Consider the following 22,928-nt stretch of genomic DNA (forward strand, 5'->3'; position numbering starts at 1 on the left):
GTTTTTTTTTTTTTTTTTTTTTTTTTTTGTTTTTTTTTTTTAAGGTTATCTCTTGAGTTCCAAAGCCTTAATGAGTTTGCAAAATAAATGATTAAATTATTTTTTAAAAAACATCAAGTCTTTTGCTGTAACATCTGTGGTTTCAAGTGCCTCCAGATATCTTAGGAGTTCAAAGGTGCCGGTTGGTTTTTATAAGGGGCACAGGGGGTGATTCTGTTCCTCTGTCAGCACCTTCCAAAGATTCCCAGGGAGTCTGGGCTTGGTGGGACGTCACTGATGGATGGGATTGGGTGGCTGATGGGTGGCATGGGAGGCAGTACTGCTCATCTGGCCCCGAGCACTGCAGCTTCCTCAGCGCCCAGAGATTTCTTTAAACATCTCCAGCTTGATCAGTAAAACATTATTGCATTTTTCTGGTGCAAATCTCAGGGCAGAAGCCTCTGCTTTGGGTGGTGCTGGTGAACCACCAAGATAAACTTTAAATGTACTGATGTGGAGCTATGGTTTATTTTTAGCTATGTGTGACAGGTGAATTATTTCTCTTATCAGGCAGGGCAAATTCGGTGCTGTCCCACCCAAAGGGTGGAAATGCTAACAGTGTTTTGAGCCTCATTTCTGGGGCTTTGAGCAATTCACTTCATTTATTGTTTCCCCAATACAAAATGAAGTGAAAACCTAACCTCCTTCAGGTTTTGATTTATTTTTTTTTTTTTTACAGAGGATGTTTTTCCCTAAGCACAGAGCTATGCTCTTACACTGGAGGCACTGACTGATCCTCTGGAGGAACATAGAGGTGTCTTACCTGTGCTCCTGTGGCGTGAGGAGGTCAGGGCCAGCATTTTCACCATCTCTTTGTCTCTCTCTCTCCGTGCCAGCTTCCCAGATGCTGATGTTCACTGCGTACCTGGCAGTTGTCATTGCACTTTACCTCGTCCCTCTGTCCATCTCCTCCCCCTGCATCATGGAGAAGGCAGCCCTGGGACCCAAACCAGCCATCCTGGGCCACCGTGGGGCACCCATGGTGAGTAGGGATCCAAGCCATGTGGGAAGGGTGCTGCTGGACCTGGCAGTCTCCAGGGAGTGGGAATGGACACAGCAAATGCAGTTTTGAGGCACCCTTTCTGCCTGAGGTTGCTGTGGGAGTAAAGAAGGGCTTGAACCCAGAGTCAAGTGACAAATCAGATGTTTGAGATACAAACAAAAGGGCAATTTTTGCCTTGCTCAGGCTGGTTTGTGCCGTTGCATTATTTTGGCTGCTGGTTTTGCATAGAATTGTGGAATCCTTCCCTTTATCTTCTCTTAGGTACCCAAACACTGCCACCATCTATTGGGGTGGCTTTTTTTCTTCATGCTTCTGAAGAGCTTTGATTTGTGCTGCTTGTGCAGGTGAAATCAAGAAGCATTTGCTCTGCTGCACACCTTCTTTACATATTAAAAATAACAGCAGTTAACCTTGCTGCTGGCCTGATTGATAGCAGCAAACACTCACAATAAACATCTTCTGCCAGAGCAGGAGAAAGGCTTGTCTGGGAAATAAATCTGTGTCAGCTCAGGTCGTCTTTCATTAAATCAAGCTTCAGCTTTCTTGTGTGGGCAGTACAATAATGAGCTCTCATCTCCTGTATCTAGTTATTAAATCCCTAATGGCTTTTGCTTATGAGTTTATCCTCTTGTCCATTGTAGGGTTGTTTTTGTTTTTCCTGTTTGTTTTGTGCTTTTTTACTTCCTTTCAGTCTGGTTGAGGAATTTACTGAAAATTTGGTCACAGAATCCCAGAATGGTTTTGGTGGGAAGGGACCTTGAAGACCATGGAGTTCTGAGCCCCTGCCATGGGCAGAGTTATTTATGGGTGCTCACTGAAATATGGAGATTAAAGATAGGTTTTACTTAATGTTTTGAAAAGAATTCTTGTTTTACTCCCCTGGCATGATGGGCCACTAATGCTGAAATCCAAAGGACTGGCAGATCCCACACTAAGCCCCACACAGGGAACTTTCAGAGGGCATCAGGAAAATTTCAGAGGCAACAGGAAAATTCCAGAGGCAACAGGAAAATTCCATTGCTTAGGTATCACTTTAATCCTGCCTTGTGGGGGTTTTTGGTCCAGTTTGTGGCTCACAAGGAGATTCATACTGGAAAGGAGGGATAAAGAGGAAAAAAAAAATCAATAAAAAATCAATTAAAATGGTGGCCATATTTCCAAAAGGACAAGAAAATACCCTTAAATCTTGTTGATGAAACAGAAGATCAGATCCTTTAGTGCATAATCATAGAATCCCAGAGTGGTTTGGGCAGAAGGAGACCTTAAAAACCACCTTGTTCCAACCCCTTGCCATGGCCAGGGACACTTTCTGCTAGACCAGCCAGAGATTTGCAGTGGCTGAAATTAGTTTGGAATAAAATTTGGTTCTTCGGTCCAGGCTTCTTCGTTAACCTCCCCAACAAACGATGCCATGAGTTTCTTATTTAAGTCCTGGCTAATTAAGGGAAAAACACAATGTGGTGATGTCCAGCTGCAGCCAGGTTGTGCTGCTCTAATAGAGTTTCATAATCTTTTTTAAGGAAAGTCCCCAAAGCTCCTGACTCTGTTTGAATGCATTTGCAATGGATTTCTAAGCTCAGAAATAACCAAGCTGAGTTCATTCATGGTAATTTTCTAGAAATTACTTGCTGTGTCTCTGCAGCAGGAAGAAATGAATAGCAGCTTGATTTTTGCAAGAGATGAGTCTCTCAATCCAAGCACAGGGAGGAAGAAGAGCTTCTAGAAATCCTGTGCTGGGTCTGTCTGGCTTTCAGTGGCATGGACACAGTTTATAAAAGAGAGGAGGTTTGGAAATCATTGCTTTGTGCCCCAGGGTTTCTGTCCCTTAAGAAATCAGTTCTATCCCTTGGATTTAGGCTTTAGACAAAGCATGCCTGAATATACTGTATCAAGCACGTATCCCTTAAAAAAACCTGGAGAGATACAGAGAGAAATACAAGCAGACAGATTGTGCCTTTTTTTTTTTTTTTTTTTTTTTTTTTTTTTTTTAGTTACTGCAAGTTTGGCTGTAAAGCTTTTTTTAAAAAATAACATTAATCTCAGCAGTTCATTCCTGTAACAGCAGCTGGATGCATCTTTGCTTTAAACATGAAAAGGCTAGATTTGCTTTCCTGGCTTTCTGGTTGTCTCTGCTGAGTTGTGTCATCGGTGTCAGTGGCTTGTGCAGGTCCCTCAGGGCTGGGATCCACTGAGGGCAGGTTTGGGGTCAGTGATGGACTCTCTGGGAGGGACAATTATTGATGTCAGGGTGACAGGTTGGGAAATCTGTCTTTGTCTGAAGGGTTCTAATCACAGAATCACGGCATGGTTTGGGTGGGAAGGGGCCTTAAAGCTCATCTCATTCCTCTGCTCTGGAATGGACAGGGACACCTTCCACTATCCCAGGCTGCTCCAAGCCCTGTCCAGCCTGGCCTTGGAGACTCCCAGGGATGCAGGAGCTGACACAGCTTCTCTGGGCACACTGTGCCAGGGCCTCAGCATCCTCACAGGGAACAATTCCATGGTACCATCCCATCTGCCCACGCCCTCTGGCAGTGGGAAGCCATTCCCCGTGTCCTGTCACCATCTGCCCGTGTAAAATGTGCTCTCCTTTTTTCCAACCCCCTTTAAGGCTGCAGTGAGGTCCCCTCGGAGCCCCTTTAGGCACTGGGAGGCTCTGGGATGTCCCCAGAGTCCTGTTCTCCAGGCTGTCCAAGCCCTGCTCTCCCAGCCTGGTTTTGTAGGAGAGGTTTTTATGTGGAAGAGGTGGTGCAAAGACAAACGCTGAAGTGTCGGGAGAGGATGGCTTTGCAGGGTTACCTGAGCTGCTTGGGAAGGGACACCCGAGCCGGGTGACAGCCACCCAAGGCCATCTGAGCAAGCTTGGCTGGGTTCTCCAGCTCCTTGTGGCTGCTGCTCTCTGCCGACAGCTCCGGGAATGTGTGCGGAGAGCTCCTCCGGGAGCCCGACCTTGGGTGACCCAGTGCCGCCTCTGCCCTCGCCTAAACAATCTGGCTTTGACTCGGGGCTGGTTTAGGGAGATAATGTGGCTCTGTGCGGCCTTTGTTGAGCAGACATAAAAAATGAACTTGTATCGATGTGTGGCTGGAGCCAGAGGAATTCGGTGCTGAGATCCCGGAGCTGGGTGAAGGTTGGTGCGGACATTTGCTCTGATTATTTTACCCCAAAGCTTTGCTGACCTGAAGACTGTGATCAGAAAACAAATGTCACTTACAGCCACTCAAAGTGCTTAAACATTTTTTATATTTATTTTTGTTATTTTATTATTGTATCTTGCTTGCATGGGGCAATTAGGCCTTTGCCCTTAATTATTCCTCTTTGCAGTGCCTGAATAAATCACGGGATGTGAATGCTCGTTGTGTCCCAATGGAACTATCCTGGTGATGGAAAACCAGGGTGTGACAGGTGCTCTGAACCTGAAAAAAATGGGGAAAAAATTATTTTTCAAAATTAACTTTGTTTTGATGTGATTCTGTGCAGAAAACATGCCAGGATTTCTTCCTGTAGTTGTCAATATATTTTTTTTTCTGGTCTGCCTGTTGTTGTTTCATGGGTGTTTTTGGGAGTAGCGAACTCTACTGCTTTTGTCGAACAGCAAAGTGTTTGTCTTCACACCATTTTTATTTTAAACAAACCCTAATTCTGTTACCATCTGCTCCATTCAGCAGGGAGGAATTTCAAATAAAATCTGAGTCCTTCTCTCTGATAGCCGCAGGGATAAATTTTCTAGGCTGAAGGCTACTTTTATAATTGTTGGTAAGACTAACTAGAACATTTGTTATTAGAAAAACTCTGATTTTTGGACTAATAGCTGACTTTATGGAATAAGCAGAAGAGGGAGTAAAATGTATCTTACAGAATGCGTGACCTAGTTATTCTCTGTGGTACGGAAGAGACAGGGATTTTTGGGCACAGATAGATGTGGAATAATAATAGCATTTTGGGTCCCTAATGTCTCCAAACCCTTCTCCCAGCATCCTTGCTGACACAGCTTTGTAGACTTCCCTCATGCCACTGATCTCTCATTGCTTTTTTTTCATGTTTTCCTGACAGCTGGCACCAGAAAACACTCTGATGTCCTTCCAGAAGGCAGTGGAGCAGAAGGTGTATGGAGTCCAGGCTGATGTGGTATTGAGGTAGGTCAGTGTGCTGGCTGCTCTGAGCCCACCTGGGGATAATCCAATCCAGGAATGGTCCAGCATTTCCAGTGTCTGCTCATTGCAGCTTTTTCCCACTGGGAAGGGCTGTCCTGGTGAACTCATCCAGTAACTCCTGTCTGTCTCTGTCAGATGCTGCTGATTATTTCAGTGAGGTGATGGTGAAAGGTGAACTTATCCAAATGAGGAAACCTGGATCTTTGTCATCCTCATTTGCAGGAAGGCCATAGTTTATCCAACTAGAGCCTGTTTTATTCCAGTAAAACACAGCCTGGCCTTGGGAAGAGACAGAGCTGCTTAAATGTGACTTCTTCTGGGATACCCCAGGTGCAGGCAGAGCAGAGATCCCAATTTGACTTTGTTGCACAGGAGAGTTTTCACTAACCTTGAAAAACCACCCCAAGAATAGACCAGGAGGAAGCCCTTCCTTCTCCTCTTCCTCTCCCTGCCATGGCATTGATCTTCAGGGAAGGAGAAACCTGGTGACTGTCAGAAAGGCATTCCTTGCTGACAAACGCCAGGCTGAGTGGACAAGACCAATTAGAATTTAGAGAAGGTTATTTCCAGAGCTGTGCTTTGTTCCTTAATATTCCTTTGTTCCTTAATATTCTCCATTTGTCCCAGTACCACTTATAAGCACAAGGAAGACTCAAAGCAGATTCTTTATTTTTTTTCCTCCACTGCTTTGGAGGTTTGTGTTGATGGACAGATATTTTTGCCTAGTTAAAGGAAGTTTTATTTTTTTAATTGTTTGCTTTTTACTTTGCATGTGGGATTTTTTGAGAGAAGTTGATTTAAAAATGGAAGGAATTTCTTCCCATTGGTGAGTGGAAAGCCACTGTGGAAGGATGGAGTATGAATTGGGACGTATGTTATACAATTCTTGTTTTTTTCCAAAATTAGTTCATCAGCTGTTGTGAGGGGACAAGTTCTTGAGTGTCCAGCTCCCACCTGAGCACTTGGCTCATGTGGCTGAATCCATTAACACTGGCCAAGGAGAAGGGTGGGCTTTGGGAGGAGGAGAGCTGGAAAAACTCCAAGATCCTTCCCCATTGCCCTCATCAGTCATCCCAGAGGAGCACTCCAGGCTTAAACAATGCCCTTGATGGTCCAGTTTCCTGAGCCTTCTCCGAGAGACTCAGGTGCCTTCAGAAAGAGAGTATTCCCTTGACCTTCAGACTGAAAAGTGAGATATTGGTGCAGCTGGCAGCAGCCTTCAGGAAGGGTTTGCAGCACAACACCCCTTGCTGTCTTTATCCTTCAAGAAGATGCTCTTTGTACCTGTGGCTGCATGGGTCCATCCTCCTGGAATATTTCCATGTTCTTCTAGACATGTATCAGTATGTCTGATGGGCAGCTTGGACACGTACCCCTTCCACGCCCCAAACCAGCTGGAAAGCCAGCTTTGCTCCAAGCAGCAGGAGCCTGAAACTGCTGACTGTTCCACTCTCTCTTCCACCCTCTCCCACATTTCTTCCAAAGCTCTGATTCCTGTGTCAGACCTGGGTTTTCCAAGATACTGTGGTTAGCCCTGGGTTGTGTTGGGTGACTCCCTGAGGGAAGGATCAGAAAGGAGGGAGCAAATGTCAAGTGCCCCATAGGATTTCTGCTCTGTGGTTAAGGCTCAGCAGTGCGCTGCTCTTCTGTGAGATGCTAAACTCGAGCTCCTGACACTTCTAAACACTCCACACTCTTCATTCTGCAGTTGCCTAGCTTTTTTTGTTTTATTTTTAACTGTATTTATTAAACCCTTTCCGACTACAGCAGAGTGGGATTGCTGTGTCAGCAGGTTGCTGTGGGCTGGGGGAAGGAGTTGGCCCAGCACAGGCCAGAAATAGCAAATAAAGATGCCAGTGACCTTTGTGAGAAGGGACTTGTGAGGGCAGCGGTAAAGCTGAGACAACGTTTGCACCATCATCTAAAATTGGGTTTCATTTTCCCTCTGGCAAACAGCTCTGGGTTGTCTCCTAATTCAAATGGGATTTGTCAATTCACCCCATCCTTTTTTCAGACTTTTCCTGAGTCTCCTGTTAGGGCTCCTTCCTTTGGAAATGTCATTGCTGCCCTGGATTTGTCCTGATTTCTGGGTGCAGACAACTGCTCCCCTGCCTTTGATAAAAGCTGTCACTACCCTGTGTGGTTTTACCACTGATCTACTCAGAGAAAATTGAGTGGAAGAAAGTTTAAAGTATTTTTTATGCTTTCCAGAGCCATTATTCTGTAATATCCAGATGACTTAAAAACCCCAGGGCATGGATTTGGCTGCTTAGTTCCATCTGAGAGGTGTGGGTTTTTTCCTTTTTTTAAGCATGAGCTTAACTCATGTGGGCATGAAACCAGTTTTCAATTGGAGAAGGCAATTTCGGAGCATTTTTAGTACTTTGGAAGCCTTACATCTTGCTGAAAGCCTGATGTTCACTTATAGTCCGAGAGGCTTTGAAAATTTCCCTCCTGATCTGCTGTGAACAGTTAAAGGAGAGTTTGTGTGTGTCTTTGCATCAAGGGAAACCTCTGATGTTTTTGGGAGCTGCAGAAGCTGAGGAAGGAAGCTTTGATGAGCATTCAGGGTGGGTGTTCTTGTCAAAACCAGCTGAGTTTGAGATTTTGTCAGGGATAATGGGGAGAAGGGGATGAGGCATGGACAGTGTTATTTCAGTGTAGGAGTGGCTGCCAACACCCAGCAGGTGCCTAAGAGAGATTTTCCTCTTGGGGAAATTTTGGGCGATTTTTTGGCTGGTTGAGACCTCTCTCCAGTGAGAGAGGCTGGACTGGGAAGGGGAATTTCTCCTCCTCCACCTGTAACAGGGTCTGTGTTTGCAGCTATGATGGGGTGCCCTTTCTGATGCATGACAAGACTCTCAGGAGAACAACCAACGTGGAGGAGGTGTTTCCAGAGCGGGCCCACGAGCACTCCTCCATGTTCAACTGGACTGACCTGGAAAAGCTCAACGCTGGAGAGTGGTTCCTGCAGGTGGGCACCATGCAGCCATGGCATCACAGCTCATCCCCAGCTCCTCTTTGAGGGTGAAAGGTGTAAATCCATCTCCGTGGTGGTGTGGTGCAGCTGGACTGAGTGTGCACAGACCATGCTTAGTTCTGTCTCTACTAAACTTAAGCTTGGTCTAAGCCATGTTGTCTTTCTGTGCCTCTGCTGGAGGAAGGGGCCTCAAGCCTGGCTGACACCACAAAGAACTTCAAGACCCGCCAGGAGGGTGAATGTGATTATAAAAAAGACATAAAAAAACCCAGCGTGGTACACACTGTTCCCCTTGTTTTGAAATTAATTTTGGAACAATCATCTCCACCAAGGAATAGAAAGAAAGTCAGCCTTTGCAACTGGGGGTGTCTGGGCTTTGTGGCAGTAATCCTGGGATGTGCTTTGCTTTCAGAACGACCCTTTCTGGACGGCAGGGTCTCTCTCCAGAGCTGACTACTTGGAGGCTGCCAACCAGTCAGTCTGCAAGCTGGAAGATATGCTGGAGGTGATCAAGGACAACACATCCCTCATCCTGAACTTCCAGGACCTGCCAGCAGCTCATCCCTACTACAGCACTTATATCAACATCACCCTGGAAACCATCCTGGCATCGGGAATTCGGCAGCAGGCTGTGAGTTCTGTGGGGTGGGGGGATATTTTCAAAATCAGCCTCCTCATGGTTTCCATGAATCCTTGTGTGTCTCCAGTGGGGCGTCACTGGGAGTTGTACCAGGGGTCACAGAGGTTGGAGTGGAGCCCCCTGGTACAGCTCAGGAGAGGATCTCTCTGGGTATAAGGAAACTAATTCTCCCATTTTTTTTTTTTTTTTTTTTTTTTTTTTTTTAAGCCCCCACTAAGGCCACAACAAAGATGGAGACAAAGAGCAAGAGAAAAGTAGTTAAAGTATAGTTGTGGGGATGTGAAGTGGGTTTCTTCCTCAGGTTTTTTGTTCCCTGTTGAAATTTCACCTGGCTGCTTCTGTGCTGCTCTGATGCTTTGGTAGATGTGTGTCACTGGATTATTAAGACCAGGCTGGGTGGGGCTTGGAGCAGCCTGGTCTAGAGAAAGATGCTGGCATGGCAAGGGGTTGGAATGAGATGACTTTAAAGGTCTCTTTCTACCCAAACCACTCCGTGATTCAACGATCCACTTCACCTCTCAGAGCTGAGAACGAGCTGTTGATTTTTGACATGCTTCGGGATCACGGTATGAGCTCAGGGAATCCCATGCCCCGGGCTGGAGTGTTCCCAGATTTGGGAGCCACGTTTGCCATAACCTATGCCCTGTCTGGCTCCCCCCACAGGTTATGTGGCTGCCAGACACGGAGAGGCAGCTGGTCAGACAGGTTGCTCCTGGTTTCCAGCAGACCTCTGGCCTCAAGCTGGATGCAGAGCGCCTGAGGGAGAAGGGCATCGTGAAGCTCAACCTGCGGTACACCAAGGTCACCAATGAGGATGTCAGGTACTGCCCTCTGTGAGAGCCCTCAGCATCCTTTCCTGAGCATCCCAGCCTGTCTGGCTTGTTCAGAGGGATCTTTCCAGATGGATTTGCTCTTAAAAGCTTGAGCTGTGCATCTTTTCCCTACCCGTCATCCGGAATCCAGGCTGTTTCTGGGAGTGCACAGCTGCCTCTGACATCTCTACATGCTGTCTCAGGACATGATGAGCCTCTTTGAAATACAAATGGATGAACTGGCTGATTCTTATTACACTCGCTGCTCTGGGAGAGAGTGAAGGCCTTTCACACTGAGTTCCCTCCAAGTGCTGCTTCATCCTCATTAGCAGCTGCCCTTTGCTTCCATTTGTCTGCTCCAGAGCTGCTAGTGTGGAATTTTGATTAGCCCAAGGTCTGGATATGCTTTCAGAAATTTCTCTTTGCAGAAAGACAAACTCCTGTCTTTTATCATCTGTTTAGACTGATCAGCTCTTCTCTGTAATGACCCTGGCACAGCAAGGGCTTCCTGCCCTGCCTGAGCCTCTGATGTGAACTGTGTGGTGTTTTAGCTCCCAGCTTTGCCCCTTTCTCAGGGAGGGCAGATCATTTCTAGTAGGGCTTTTCTGGTTTTTAAAATTGAAATTAAACAGGTTTGCAGGAGAGAAGTATCTCCAAAGGAGCTGTCTGGCTGCATGTTAGAGCTGAAGTAGGCAGGAGCTGAGCCTGCAGATTTTTGAGAGCGTTGCTCTGTTTGGGGTGATCCAGCTGTGTCTTTCCATGGCTGCCAGCAGTCAGCCCAGCTCCTCATCCTTAAAAACAAGGTTGTGCTTTACCTGCAGGATAATTCCTGCTTATTTTACCTCCTGTGGTCTCTGTGCCCACTCACTCCTCTATCCCAGTTTATCAGCCCCAATCTCCCCTCAATTCCACCAGAGCTGTCTCCAAAATAAGAGCTGTCACCTGAATGTTTCTTGAACCCTGTGGTGCTCAGTCAAATGTTGCTGCAGCCCTGGTTTAACACAGTTCTCTCCATTCTCCCCAAATCCAGCAGCTGGATGCAACATTGCCACAACCACCCCTGCCCTTGAGAACCCCTTTGGAGCACCTTGTTCCTCTTGTGAGCTGGGAGATGTCCGTGTCTCGCACTGTGACCTTCCACCTCAAAGTGTGAAATTGCAGGGATTAATCTGTGCTGCCCATGTGAGGGAGACTGTTGATGCTTCTGCTTAATAGATAAGGAAACAGAGGAATGTATGTGAATTATCTGGATACCAGGTAATTGCCAGTGCTTGGTTTGCTGCTGGCAGCTCCTGGGCCCTAGGTGGCAGTTTTATCTGGGAAGTTCATTGGAAACTTTTCCTTTTTAGTTCCTTTTCCATTTTAGTTCATTGGAAAATGACTTCAGGAGACTGGAAGCTGTAACTCTGCAACTGTCCCCAAAACAAGGGCATGGAAGTTGTTGGCATTGATGCTGGAGACAGCTCTGTCAGTGTTTAATTGAGCAAATTGCCCCTGAAGTGTTACGGGCGTCTGAGGCAGATGCTAATTTCGCATCAGCACGATGAGATGGTTGTTCCAAAAAAAACACACCATGTCCATCATTCCTGAGATGGTCTGTGGCCTGTGCCAGACAGCAGCCAAGAGGTGAGGAAAGCTGTCAGGATCAAACCATTGGCTTGCAGTGCCCTCGGGTTGCTCACAGAGTGCCTGTTGTTAAAAACTCCCGTTTCACACAGTTCAAACCAAATGAACACACCTGTGATCGATGGCAAGAGCTCTCCTCTTGGGGGTGAGGTTTGGTGGGGTGCTGCAGGTCACCCTGTGTGTGCCTTGGCAGGGACTACACCACGGCCAACCTCAGTGTGAACCTGTACACGGTGAATGAACCCTGGCTGTTCTCCATCCTGTGGTGTGCCGGCGTCCCCTCGGTCACCTCCGACAGCTCCCACGTCCTCCGCAAGGTGCCTTCCCCCATCTGGCTCATGGTAAGCACCCCCTGGGAGCCTCTGGCAGGAGGAAATGCACTGGGTGGGTGCAGAGGGGGCAGGTTTTCCTGAGAGGTTTGGTTGGGGCTTGAGGGTTTTCCCCCCACTGTACGGCTGAGCCCTGAGATGAGAATGAATTGATGTTCCTCTTGCACAGTCCCATCAGTTTGGGTAAGATCCTTGAGGATTGCATTGCATTCCCTGTTTAACCCACATGATTTTCCCTGTTTGAGAGAAGAACATCTTTGCAGACCTGCTGAGAAGCTGTTAAGAGTTGCAGGAGAAGCAGGCACACAGGGCAACCAGCAAACCAGGCCTCAGCATCTTGGCCAAGTTGTAAAATTAGGTTTTTGCCTGCTCTGAATCCCAAATCGAAGACAGGTTTTACCTCTGGCTACCCCAGAGCTGGACAAGAATAATTGACAAGAGACCCGGTGATGATGGTTCAGCTGGGCTCAGCTGATGTGATGATCACTTGGATTGGCAATTGGAACTAGACCTACCTGTGCCTGAGAGGACAGAAATCACACTTACAGCATGGGGCTGTGCCTAAAAGGTCCCATCTGCACTTAAAGTGGACCCTGCATGGATGTATTTCCCTGTTTTCCCCCAGACTTGGATTGCCAAACAGCATCTTGCCCTCACCCTGAGGTACACTGAGATAGGAAACTTTCAGCCCAAAGAGCCCTGAGAAAATGTCAGCACACGAAAGGAGGGGGAGTTTCAAATTGTTACTGTTTGCAGTTTTCCCTGATAGTTTTGGATGACAGCCTGGCATTAGGAAGGTCATAGATATTGTGATTTATACCTAACCCCTGCAGATCTGTGCTTTTCTTGCTCCTTGGTGGTAACTCCAGCCATGTGTGGTCTCCCTGTGATTGCACAAACCCAAGTGTTGAAGGTCTGCTTCTGTTTTGTGTCTTGCAGCCTCCAGACGAGTACCACCTAATCTGGATCACGTCTGATCTCATTTCATTTCTCGTAATTGTAGGAGTTTTTATATTCCAGAAGTAAGTTTGTTACGGCTCTGCTCTTGTCTATTTGTGACCTGTGTCCAGATTGTTGGGTGGAGATGGGAGAGAGGAGTACCCTGAGCCTCAGTTCTTGGGTTGCAGTAGCAGGGGAAATATTTATTAAAAGATCCTTGCAAGCAATAATTCCACTCCCAAGAGGGGATAGAGAATTGGATGCACCTTTTAAGAACGAGAAATCACAAATTAGTAGTGTCAGATGCCTTGCTTTGCTCCTAAAATATGTGGAAGGGAAATTGTAAATGTTTTTGGGAAATGGATGTTGATGGACAGTGCTTTAAAGGAAGAAGAGGAGAGGGATTTTGAGATTCCACCATTACAGTGTTCAAAAAGAACATGTTACACTTTTCTTAAGTCAGTTTGTTCTTGTTTGGATGTAGAAATATTATGGAATCATGGAATGGTTTGGGTTGGAAGGGACCTTAAAGATGATTTAGTTCCAACACCCCTGCCATAGGCAGGGAATTACTATGGGAAATGTTACGATCCTGCAAATCAAATCAGTTGCTTAGTTAGGAAGAAGGAGGAGAATCCCTACTCCAGAAGTTGGACTTCTCTGCAGCAAAGGGCTTGCTCTGCCAAGAGTCTTGTGCAGGGCAGAGCCTTTCCCTGATGTTCCAGCTTCTCCACCACATTTGGAGAGAATTGCTTGCAGGGTTGAGGAGATGTCAAAACCAAATCAAAGCAGAACTGCCCAAGTACCACCTGCTGATGGGATTCAGCTCTGGGGAATGGGGCTTGGCATTTGGCCTTCAGTGTCATGGTTGGGTTTTTTTGTGTATTTCCTGATTGGTTTGGTTGTTTTTGTTTTTTTCCTCAAGTCTTTTCTTTGGGGCAAACCAGAGCTGCTTCCTTCATGCAAGGATGAGGGGGTGGGTGGGAGCAGAGGCACTGCTTCAATGTGCTCGTCCTCTGTCCTCTGCGTGGCTTCTCTCTCCTCCACAGCCGTGGTAGGGACTGCTCCTGCTCCTCTGCTCCAGCCCCAGGGACAGGATCTCCAGAGGGGAAATACCAACTGTGATGACTTCTAACTAACCTCTTTTTTGCCTCTTTGCCTTGTTTATTTTCTTACTGCTCTGACTGTTGTGCATGTTCCTCCTCTTTCTCTCTCTGCTGCATTCTGGCATCTCACAGCTATCACATGATCAGGTAATTCTGGTGCTTTCCTCCTCTTTCTCTTTTTCATTCAACCTTCCTTTCTCTCTTTCTTTCTCCCTCTCTGCTATGGCTTCACTGCAGATGGACAGGGTAGGAGGCAGCTTTTGTGATGCTTTCCAACATCCGGCTTCAAGGAGGGGACCGTGAGGGTTTGAACATTGCATAGTCCGTAGCCATGAGCACCATGGAAGTCTGATACTGAAGCCAGTGGATGTTTTGAAGGCAATCTGACCTTCTGTTACAATGATCTAAGTCACTGCCTTTTAAAACAGCCCAATTCTGAGGTCCCGGGGCACATTGTAATTGGGAGGTTCTCAGAGAATGTAATGCTTTTCTCTGTGGAAATTTCTCTGTGGAAATAATCCCGTGCAAAACATCCCCTTCCTGCCTGTACTTAACAGAGATGTTTGAGACCAGCCTCCACCCTCTAGAAAGAAAATCACGGAATCTATTCCATTATGTGAAGTGGCACTTCTCTGATTAATTCTCTGAATTATTTGGGCTGATAACTGGGAAGGTTTGGCTCATCAAATGCTGCCCTCAGCGCTTGGGGTCTTCCTGAGCTGCACCACTTTGAAACTGGAAACGCCGTGTGAAAATAAAGAGCACTGCAGCAGGGGAGGGAATTGAGCCTGGGGCGCTGGATTTGAAGCGCCATCAGTCAGAATCCCAGATTTCTCCTGGTTTTGGCCCTTCCCTCACCAGTCATTCCCACCCCTTTGGAGGGAAGCGCTGTCCCTTGTCTGCACTAAAGCCTTCGCCACGTCCCTACTCTGAGCGAACTCTCCACGTGTTCCCTTCTCCATTGCTCCAGCTCTGTGCCATGGGGTTGTGTTCCTGAGGATTTGGTTGCCCCCAGGCAGTGCCCTGGGGTCGGGGCTGGCCCCTGCAGGTGTCCATGAGGTGTTTTGGCGTGGCAGGACCTGGCTGCGGGGCTGGGCTGAGCCCTCCTGTGGGTGCAGGGAGGTCGGGTGGTTTACCCCTTGCTCGTGGATGTGGAGAAGGCAGGCATGGAGGAGCTGGGCAGGCTTTAGGCAGGAGTAGGCACAAGAGGGGGACTCTCAGCAGCTGGCTTGGCACTGTGCTTGCTCCATCTTACCACCTCAGTGCCGACCAACCCCATTTTTTCCTCGATCTGCCCCTCTCCCACCCACTTTCCATGGCATTGAGCATCTCCCCTCCCACCCCAGGGTCTGGCCGTGGCCCTAACCCAGTGTATGCTGTCTCTGTGTTGTTGTCCCAGTATTTTTTAGTCTGTTCCCACCCTGTGTCCGTCTGGTCTGCTCTGACGCCGGCCTCCCAGAACAGGACCTTCCTGCTGTCTCTCTGGCCTTTTTGCACGCTGCTGTCCCAAACCTGGTCCATCACAACAGAGTCCAAGGGGGTAGGAGAGGTGCTATTTTCTATTCAACCAGCTTTTTGGAGACCCTGAGGCTTTCTGAGGGCAGCACAGAGTGTTTCACGTGGCGCTGGTCGGAGTTGCATCGTGGTTAAATGTACTGCTGGCTCTGCTGAGAGGATATTTCAAAGCAGCCTCTGAAAGATGGGGTGACTTGGCTCAGTCAGAGCAGTGCACCCCTGGGAGAGGAGCCATCATCTCCTCATGTGTGTTTTACCACCCTGGGTGTGCCCACAGCCAGCAGATGGACAGCACAGAGCAGTGCTTGTTCCTCTTGGCAGCAGGAGAAAAGCCCTTGGTCCCTGCTCACGTTTGAGGCTGGGCTCTCTGTGCCTCAGAATGACCCCTGTCCTCCATGGGATAGCTGGGATCTGGGGGTAACAGGTCACTTTTGGCCACAGAGTTGATGCTGAAAATCCTGGAGTGGTGGGCAAAGAAAAGACTTGTACCAAGACTTGTGTTTCGGCCCTGATTTAGAGTTTAAGGAGGGTCTTACCCTGGGACATCTTGCCATCACATTTGCCATAGTGGGATCTGCCTGCAGGGGACACTAAGGCCAAAAATACATTCTTCCAGGTCAGAGTGGCTCAGTTTAGATGATGATGATAGAAGAAAAAAAAATTTTTTATTTGTTTTATACTTTGCCTTCTTGTGCTTCCTCTGCATTGCTTCTGTCCATGGGTCTGTGAGTTGTGTGATGTTGCCATCCCACCCCTTCTTTTCTGTGTAGCCTCCATCTGTACCCTGGTCAAAGCCTGATTCAGGTCAAGCACTGGGATTTGGGAAGGGGGTGGAAACCCTACAAAACTGACACCAGCTACGTTTTCCTGGGAAAAATGTTGCAGAACCTCTTTTGTGGATGTTGGTTTGTCAGGCTGATGGCCATAGACCCAGGCTGAAGATTTGTGGGCTCCTCAAATCTTCTGCCCCTGGGGCTGGGTAAGGGGTTAGAAATTGAAGAGAAGGTGATTGTTTTGATCACCTTCTCTTGTGTGGGTGATCCACTAGATGGTGCCAGCAGATCAGAAACCTCATAAGACACCCTAAATCCCTGCTGTTTCTTTATCAAATAGTTTTAGGGCATCCCTGGCTCTGGCAGGGAGAGTGGGATGTACTGATGGGTCAGTGGGGTGTGGGACATGAAAGCCTGGCGTAAACGTCATCCCTTTGTGGTGGGATCTTGGGAACAGCTGCCAGGCCATGTTTTCCCCTATTCCAGCAGCCCACCTTCCCATCCTAAGTAAGGGCCTGCTACAGGGCTGCTCTCAGGGCCCCCAAGTGCCACATCCACAGGGCTGTTAAATCCCTCCAAAAATGGGCACTCTACCTCTGCCCTGGGCAGCTGTGCCAGGGCTGGAGAGCCCTTTTGGGGAAGGAATATTTCCTAGACCAAATCAAAACCTCTCCTGACACAATCTGAGGCCATTTCCTTGCTGTGTTTCAGGTTTGAAACTTTAAATTGGCCCTGAGCTCTCTTCTCCCACAAACCTGACCATGGCACTTGATGAGGGAAAATTTGTGGTTTCTTTACTTGGCCGCTTCTCTTATTCTGTTCCCTCTAAAAGTTTAAACACCTCCATCTCCTTTGTACAACTGGAGAAGGCTGTGGGACAGCTGCAGCCATTGGGGAAATTGTTTCATGGGTTTGTGAACCCATGGGTCTAATTCCTGGGGGGAACTAGGGTGCTCAAGACGGTTAAAGATGCTTGAGGTAGCACACTCATCTCTGACCATCGTCCTACCACGTGGGGTTGTGTAGGTGCAAGGGGGCAAAGGGGCTCTGTGGCCTCTTGCACTGAGGGTGCTCCTGTGTCTGGAGAGTCCCTGAGATCCTGTTCTTGTCTTGCAGGTGGCGCCTGGGAAGCATCAGGACTTACAACCCGGAGCAGATCATGCTCAGCGCTGCCGTCCGCCGCTCCAGCCAGGATGTCAAGATCATGAAGGAGAAGCTGATCTTCTCAGGTAGGGATGGCCTGGAATTCTGGAGACTTAGATTCTAAGATTTTTGTATTTAGTAATATATGGGGGCAAGATGGAGGATTTGGGGCATTGTCTAAGTCCTTCTTATAGGTTTGGGTGGTTTTCTGTAATTGGTTAATAAAGTCCGCATTGTGAATTTCATGTGAATGGTTATTGGTTTTAAGGTAAAAATAATTTAGGAGGCATTTTATAATTGGATGGATTGTCCTTGAAAAGACCTTGTAGAGATATAGAGGTACTCCATTTTGCACCTTTCCAACTAGAGGCACTGCAGAACTCACGGCTTGTGAGACTGTACTATAGATAAGGATTAAAAACCACTGAGTCCAAACACAAAACCATGACTCCCATGTATTAATCCTGGCTCTGACACAGAGAAGAGAAGACGATAAGAAAACCAATAGGGATGGGGCTGGTGGGTCCCTCCCTCAGCTGTCACCCCGCAGAGGGAGGAGCTGCTCTTGATTCAGGGCTCTTTTCCTGCTCTGTGTCAGGAGACTGGACTGACCTTGCTGCACTGCACTCGTGGGATATGGCCATGGCTCGTGGGGGTTGGAATGGGATGGTCTTTAAGGTCCTTTCCAACCCAAACTGTTCTGTGATTCTGTGGCCCATCCCAAACTGGTTCAGGTCTGAGCACTGATATGCTCAGAAATCCTGCTTTAGTAGAATTTAGCTTCCTGGGTTACCCCATCTTACACTGTCCCACATATTTTCCACTGGCCACTGTCAAAAGCCATAAAACAAATAATGGCATATGTGACCACAAATATGGTGATGGGATTGGGATAGACCTGGAGTTCAGTGGCATTAGAGGTTGTGGCATTCCTGATATCCCTGTGCTCCTCCCAGAGCGTATTTCTGTTGGAACACATTGGTAATGTGTCCATCACACACCACCTCTAAGGAGGATTGCAAAACTGTGAGCAAAGATGGAAATGTTTAGCTTTAAAAGGTTAAATGTGGTGCATGAAGCTGAAAAACTCACCTTTGAAGGAATGTGAATATAATCCCCCACCCCCTGAGCTTTGTTATGGGTTTTCTTCTTTTGTATTTAGGGTCTGGAGATGCCCAGCAGGGATCAGGGTTTAGTGCACTGTGCACAGACAGAGCAAAAAGGCAACTTAGCTTATTGTGCAAAATGCCAGCCAGAGGTGCTGAAAATCAGGTATAAATCCAGGGAACCCAGACAGGAAAAGCAGCTTGGCACAGCAGAATTAAGCTTCCCTTACATGTCCTAGACATAAAACATCCCAGACATAAAATCCCTTGGAGGTGGGGGTTGCAGATGGAGGTTTTGTGCCTCTGAAACGATGATTCACGCCCAGGGTGGATGTTTTACCATTAAAACATTGGTGAGTGCAGTTTTTTCCTGGTGAAACCAGTGGCTAGAGGAATCAGTCCTTTCCCAGGATGACCATTTGGGTAGGGATTAGGTTCGGGTACTTTTTGCCACTCTCCCACAGGTGACTTGCTCAGCCTGTGACAGTGACATCAACTGTAGCGGGGGGAACCAGCTCTGCCTCTGGTGGTGGCCGGATTTTGAAGGGCTGAAAAGCAGAGCTGAGCTCCAGACTGGAGGCAGATCCTGTTCAGAACTGGCTGTAAATGAGTGTGCAGTGTTCCTAATTCCCTGTAGGATCCCCACATGCTGGGATTGCATGGCTCCTATGGTGACATCCCTCCTTTCTCTGCCCTTCCCAGAGATCAACAACGGCGTGGAGCCCACGGATGAGCTGTCCTTCTGCTCCGAGAACGGCTTTGCCAACGAGATGGTGACGCCCACGGATCCCCGGGACACTAAACTCCGGATCAGCTGAGGGCTCTGCCGGGCCCCACTGCGGCAGCGAGAGCCGTGCTCTGCTGCATCCCTGGGATGGGAACCTCTGAGGAACTGCTGGTCGGGCAGAAACCCCGTCCCACTCCCCACCACTGGCTGCTCCACCTCCCTGGTTGTGAGGCTGGGGGGCTTCTTTTTGTAAATATGTAGAAAATCTTGAAATTTTTTTTTTTTTTTTTTTTGGTTGCGTGTAATTTTTTTCCAAGGCATGAGTGGAAATTCCGTGTCCATTAAATCCTTCACCTTATTTCACCTTCACCTTCACCAGCTTGAAAGGCTGAAGTTCTTTGAATCTTGATGTGAGAGCCTGAGTCCCCCCGGGGGGGTTTTGGGAGCAACACATTGGATGTGTGTCCCCTTTCTCCCCCTTTCCCTAATCCAGTCCTCCTGGTGCAGCGACTGTGTAGCTGAATGTTGTGATGTTCTTGTGAAGTGTTGATTTTGTTATGGTTTCTTTTCTTTTGTTTCTCCCCTCCTTCCCCTTGTCCTGGGCAGTGAAAGTGCAGCTGTGATGCAACAGGAGGCTGTTGGGAGAAGCTTACCTAGGAGAGGGAATTCACACTGCTCTTCCCTGCTGAAGTCCAGAGGCAGGGAAGGGCTTGCACTGGCTCAGTCACTTGGGCACCTGCCTGCTCCTTGTCCCATCCTCCTTCCCCAAGGCCTGGATGCTCGATGGGGAATGGCTTTCTTGGAATGTCCTGCCAGAGTTTTGAAATCTGAGCATTGGCTGTAGATTGGTCTCTGCTGGCAGCAGTTTTTGATTTTTTTTTCTCCTTTTTCTCTCTCTGTTCTCCTGAAGGCAGGCTCTGCTGGGAGCCTGGATGGCTTGTGACAAGCAATGCCATGGGCACCAGCACTGCTGGGATCTGGATGAAGTGCCTGCCACTCCAAGTGGCATTTGCAGTGGCCCCTTGCTTCCCTTCTGGAGGAGGAGGTGGTGGTGCAGTGGGAGTTTCCCCCTCTCTGGGCCGTGGGTGAAGAAGTTGTAAATAGTCTGGAAGGTGAAGCAGCCCCAGGATATAATTTATTCCTGCAAGAAGACCTTTGCTCCCTGCTGTAAAAGCAGGATCTCTAAAGCTGCACGTTGATGTCCTCCAAAGGAGTGATGGTCCTGCAGCAAATGTTGATGGACCCTGAAGGCAGAGGCTCCGAAGAGCAAGTTTCCAGTGCTTTAACCCAAAATTTTAGACCAGCAGTTAAAAGTAAAAAAAGGTAAAAAATAAAAAAATAGAGGAGAAGGCAGTCTGGGGAATGCTATAATACACCACGTTCCACACCCAAAGCCATGAGAGAAACAGCCCTGAGCAGTTTGTTGTTTCAGAACTGCTCTGTCCTTTTTAGCTGAAATGCAGTGGGATTTTGAAACCCTGAAGTTTGGGCTTAGTGTGTAAGAGTTGGGGGCAAAAGTGGCTGACTTAACTATGTGAAAAAAAAAAAAGCGTTGATAATGACAAAGTGAATTTTGATGCTCTAAAAAGCACCACCAAAAATCAAGACTTTGTTCCTTTACATCTTTGTTCCCCAGTTTGGCTCTCCAGTCCTTTTGGCACCACTGAAAGCTCGAGATCCTTTCCTGACAGATTGCTGTTTCACCACAAATCTGGTGCATTTTTATGTCCGCTCTGTGAGAAGGAAAACCAGGTTTTCATGGAGGAAGCTTAGTGCCAAGCGAGAGGTGACACCCAGCTCCCACCCAAGCTTAGCTAATAACCTGGTGTGGCTGAAGATTTTTGTTATAGTTATGTGCCTATATGCAAACACATATACATATATATATATATATAAAATTTCTTATGCCAGCTGTTAGGATTTGGTTGAAGGTTCAGCTGTGTTTGATGTTCTTGAAATCCTTTGAGTAAATGAATTAAGGAAGAATCCAAATTTTTGAAGTTCTTACTAGGGTTCCTAGTTAAAACATAACTCCAGATTTATGATTTAATGCAAAAATTCATGAAGAAGAACCCGAGGACTTTGAGATCCAGAATACATACAAAAAGTCTAAGTCAGTCGTTTGGGTTTTAAATAGGATTTTAAGCCAATTTGGAAAATTTCATGGTGGTGGCAAAAAACTCCACACACTTTGGTGTCTGCAAGTTTGGTTCAGGTCCCAGACTCTGATTCCCAGACTTCAGAACCCCCTGTATTTAATGGTGCCAACACTCCTGTTTCTTTAATAATTTTAAAGGAATTTTAAATTCTTTATTAAGTCTAAAGTTATTTAATAGCAATTAAACTCTGTTTGATGTCAGAACATCCAAAGTGAGGCACTCAGTGGACACATTCAGGGTGTCCATCTCTCCAGTGCTGGATGCCCAGCTGAAGGAATTTGGGGTTCATGTACAGCAGGAGATGCTGTGGATGCTCTCCCACTGCTGGATGCCAGTTTTTACCCCGTGTTGGTGTTTATTCACCACCTGAGCTGGCAGAAAGGACAGAGATCTGCAGTGCCAGGGCACACTCAGCTGCTCAGGGTGGGGAGGTCTGGGCTGCTCAGACTCCCCCAGCCCTCCATCCTTCCCTGGGGCTGTGCTTGTGGGAATTTGGGAATTGAAGCACTGGATGTCTCCTGTGGCAGCTGACCTGGCTGGAAACCGACTCTGCCTCTTTTAGGGGATTAATTTCAGCAGCAGCTTCCGGCCCAGTGCCCTCCCTGAGCCGGCTCAGGGGCCACACTGCAGCTCCCTGGGGCTCCGTGGTGATCCCTCATGGAATCACAGGAGGATGCTTTGGCTCGGGAGAGACCTTGAAGATCATCCACCCACGGGCAGGGACACCTTCCACTGTCCCAGGCTGCTCCAAGCCCCATCCAACCTGGCCTTGGACACTGCCAGGATCCAGGGGCAGCCACAGCTTCTCTGGCACCCTGTGCCAGGGCCCCACCACCCTCACAGGGAGGACTTGCTTCCTTAGGATCCATTCTAAATCTGCTTTTTGTTTTGTTTTCTGTGTGGAGCCATTCCCTGTGTCCTGTCCCTCCAGGCCTTACAACTGTTGTCCACTCCATGCCACAAATAAATGCATTTGTTTGTATTCCCCTGCCCTGCTGAGTTCCGATTTTTTAAAGCAACTGTGTGAAAACCAAATTATCTTTATCCTGGGAATCAGGGCAAAAGGACACTTCAGGAATGTCTGTAGCTCCCCATCCTATACTCCAGGTCACCCAAGGAACAGCAGAGTGCATCCTGTTCCAGCTGCAGGAGCCACATGATAACCTGGCTTTACAGGAAAATCAGAATCATCTGGGGAGAATAAAATTCAGGGAAGAGCTGAAAAGAGGGGAAAGCAGATAGACGGAGGGAAATAAAGAGGAAGACAGCTGGGGAAAAGGCCAAGAGCACAGCTCCAGAGACCCTGGTGTCCAGAACAGCCCAGGTTTTCTGAATCTTTAGATGAGATACATCCAGCTGAAGGGTTGTGCTGACCAGGGCTGCTTGGTGTGGAGCCACAGGGCAGAAACTGCCCTAAACCTTCCAGGATGAATTCCTGCTCTGAGGTTATTCAATATTTGCCTCAGTGGGGCTGCCCTGGGCCATGCCATGCACTGCTGGTCAGAGCTCTCACATTGAGCAAATGGAAGGCAGGAGCAAGGAACTGCCACAGAATCCTGTTCCATGCATGGGACAGAGAACTCAGGGAAATGCTGAAATCCCAACCTTAGCACTGAGTGGAGAAAAACCCCTGTCCAGTATTAGAAAAATGCATTTGGAGGAAGCAAACGACCCAAGGAGGAGGGTGTCCTGCACACATGGCTTTGTGCAGTACACAGAACAGAAGAAGTTGGTATAATCACTCTCCTCTCAGCACAGAGGTTTATGAATCCAGGACTGGAATCTGTGGTTTCACATCTCACAATAACTGCAGTGTTTGTGTTATCCTGCCCTAATCCCCCTCCTAGTGATGAAGGACAAACAAAGCTGGATATGTC

At 47.8% G+C, this 22,928-nt stretch overlaps 1 protein-coding gene across 3 annotated transcripts in view; it reads left to right on the forward strand.

Annotated features, from left to right (window-relative positions):
* GDPD5 (glycerophosphodiester phosphodiesterase domain containing 5) overlaps positions 1-22,033 on the forward strand; it is a 106,039-nt gene extending 84,006 nt beyond the window's left edge. For 2 of the 3 annotated variants that reach the window (XM_066340805.1, XM_066340804.1), the window contains exons 8-17: positions 876-1,021; positions 5,096-5,178; positions 8,020-8,170; positions 8,589-8,807; positions 9,480-9,637; positions 11,448-11,595; positions 12,523-12,605; positions 13,761-13,775; positions 17,033-17,145; positions 18,868-22,033. In XM_066340805.1, the coding sequence (XP_066196902.1) occupies positions 876-1,021; positions 5,096-5,178; positions 8,020-8,170; positions 8,589-8,807; positions 9,480-9,637; positions 11,448-11,595; positions 12,523-12,605; positions 13,761-13,775; positions 17,033-17,145; positions 18,868-18,983 (1,232 nt within the window). In that variant the 3' untranslated portion in view covers positions 18,984-22,033. The remainder of the gene's footprint in view (positions 1-875; positions 1,022-5,095; positions 5,179-8,019; positions 8,171-8,588; positions 8,808-9,479; positions 9,638-11,447; positions 11,596-12,522; positions 12,606-13,760; positions 13,776-17,032; positions 17,146-18,867) is intronic. The other variant, XM_066340807.1, reaches the window with a different exon arrangement.
* The last annotated feature ends 895 nt before the right edge of the window (positions 22,034-22,928 follow it).

This window comes from Sylvia atricapilla, chromosome 2 (genome assembly GCF_009819655.1).
Source record: "Sylvia atricapilla isolate bSylAtr1 chromosome 2, bSylAtr1.pri, whole genome shotgun sequence".
NCBI classification, from domain to species: domain Eukaryota; kingdom Metazoa; phylum Chordata; class Aves; order Passeriformes; family Sylviidae; genus Sylvia; species Sylvia atricapilla.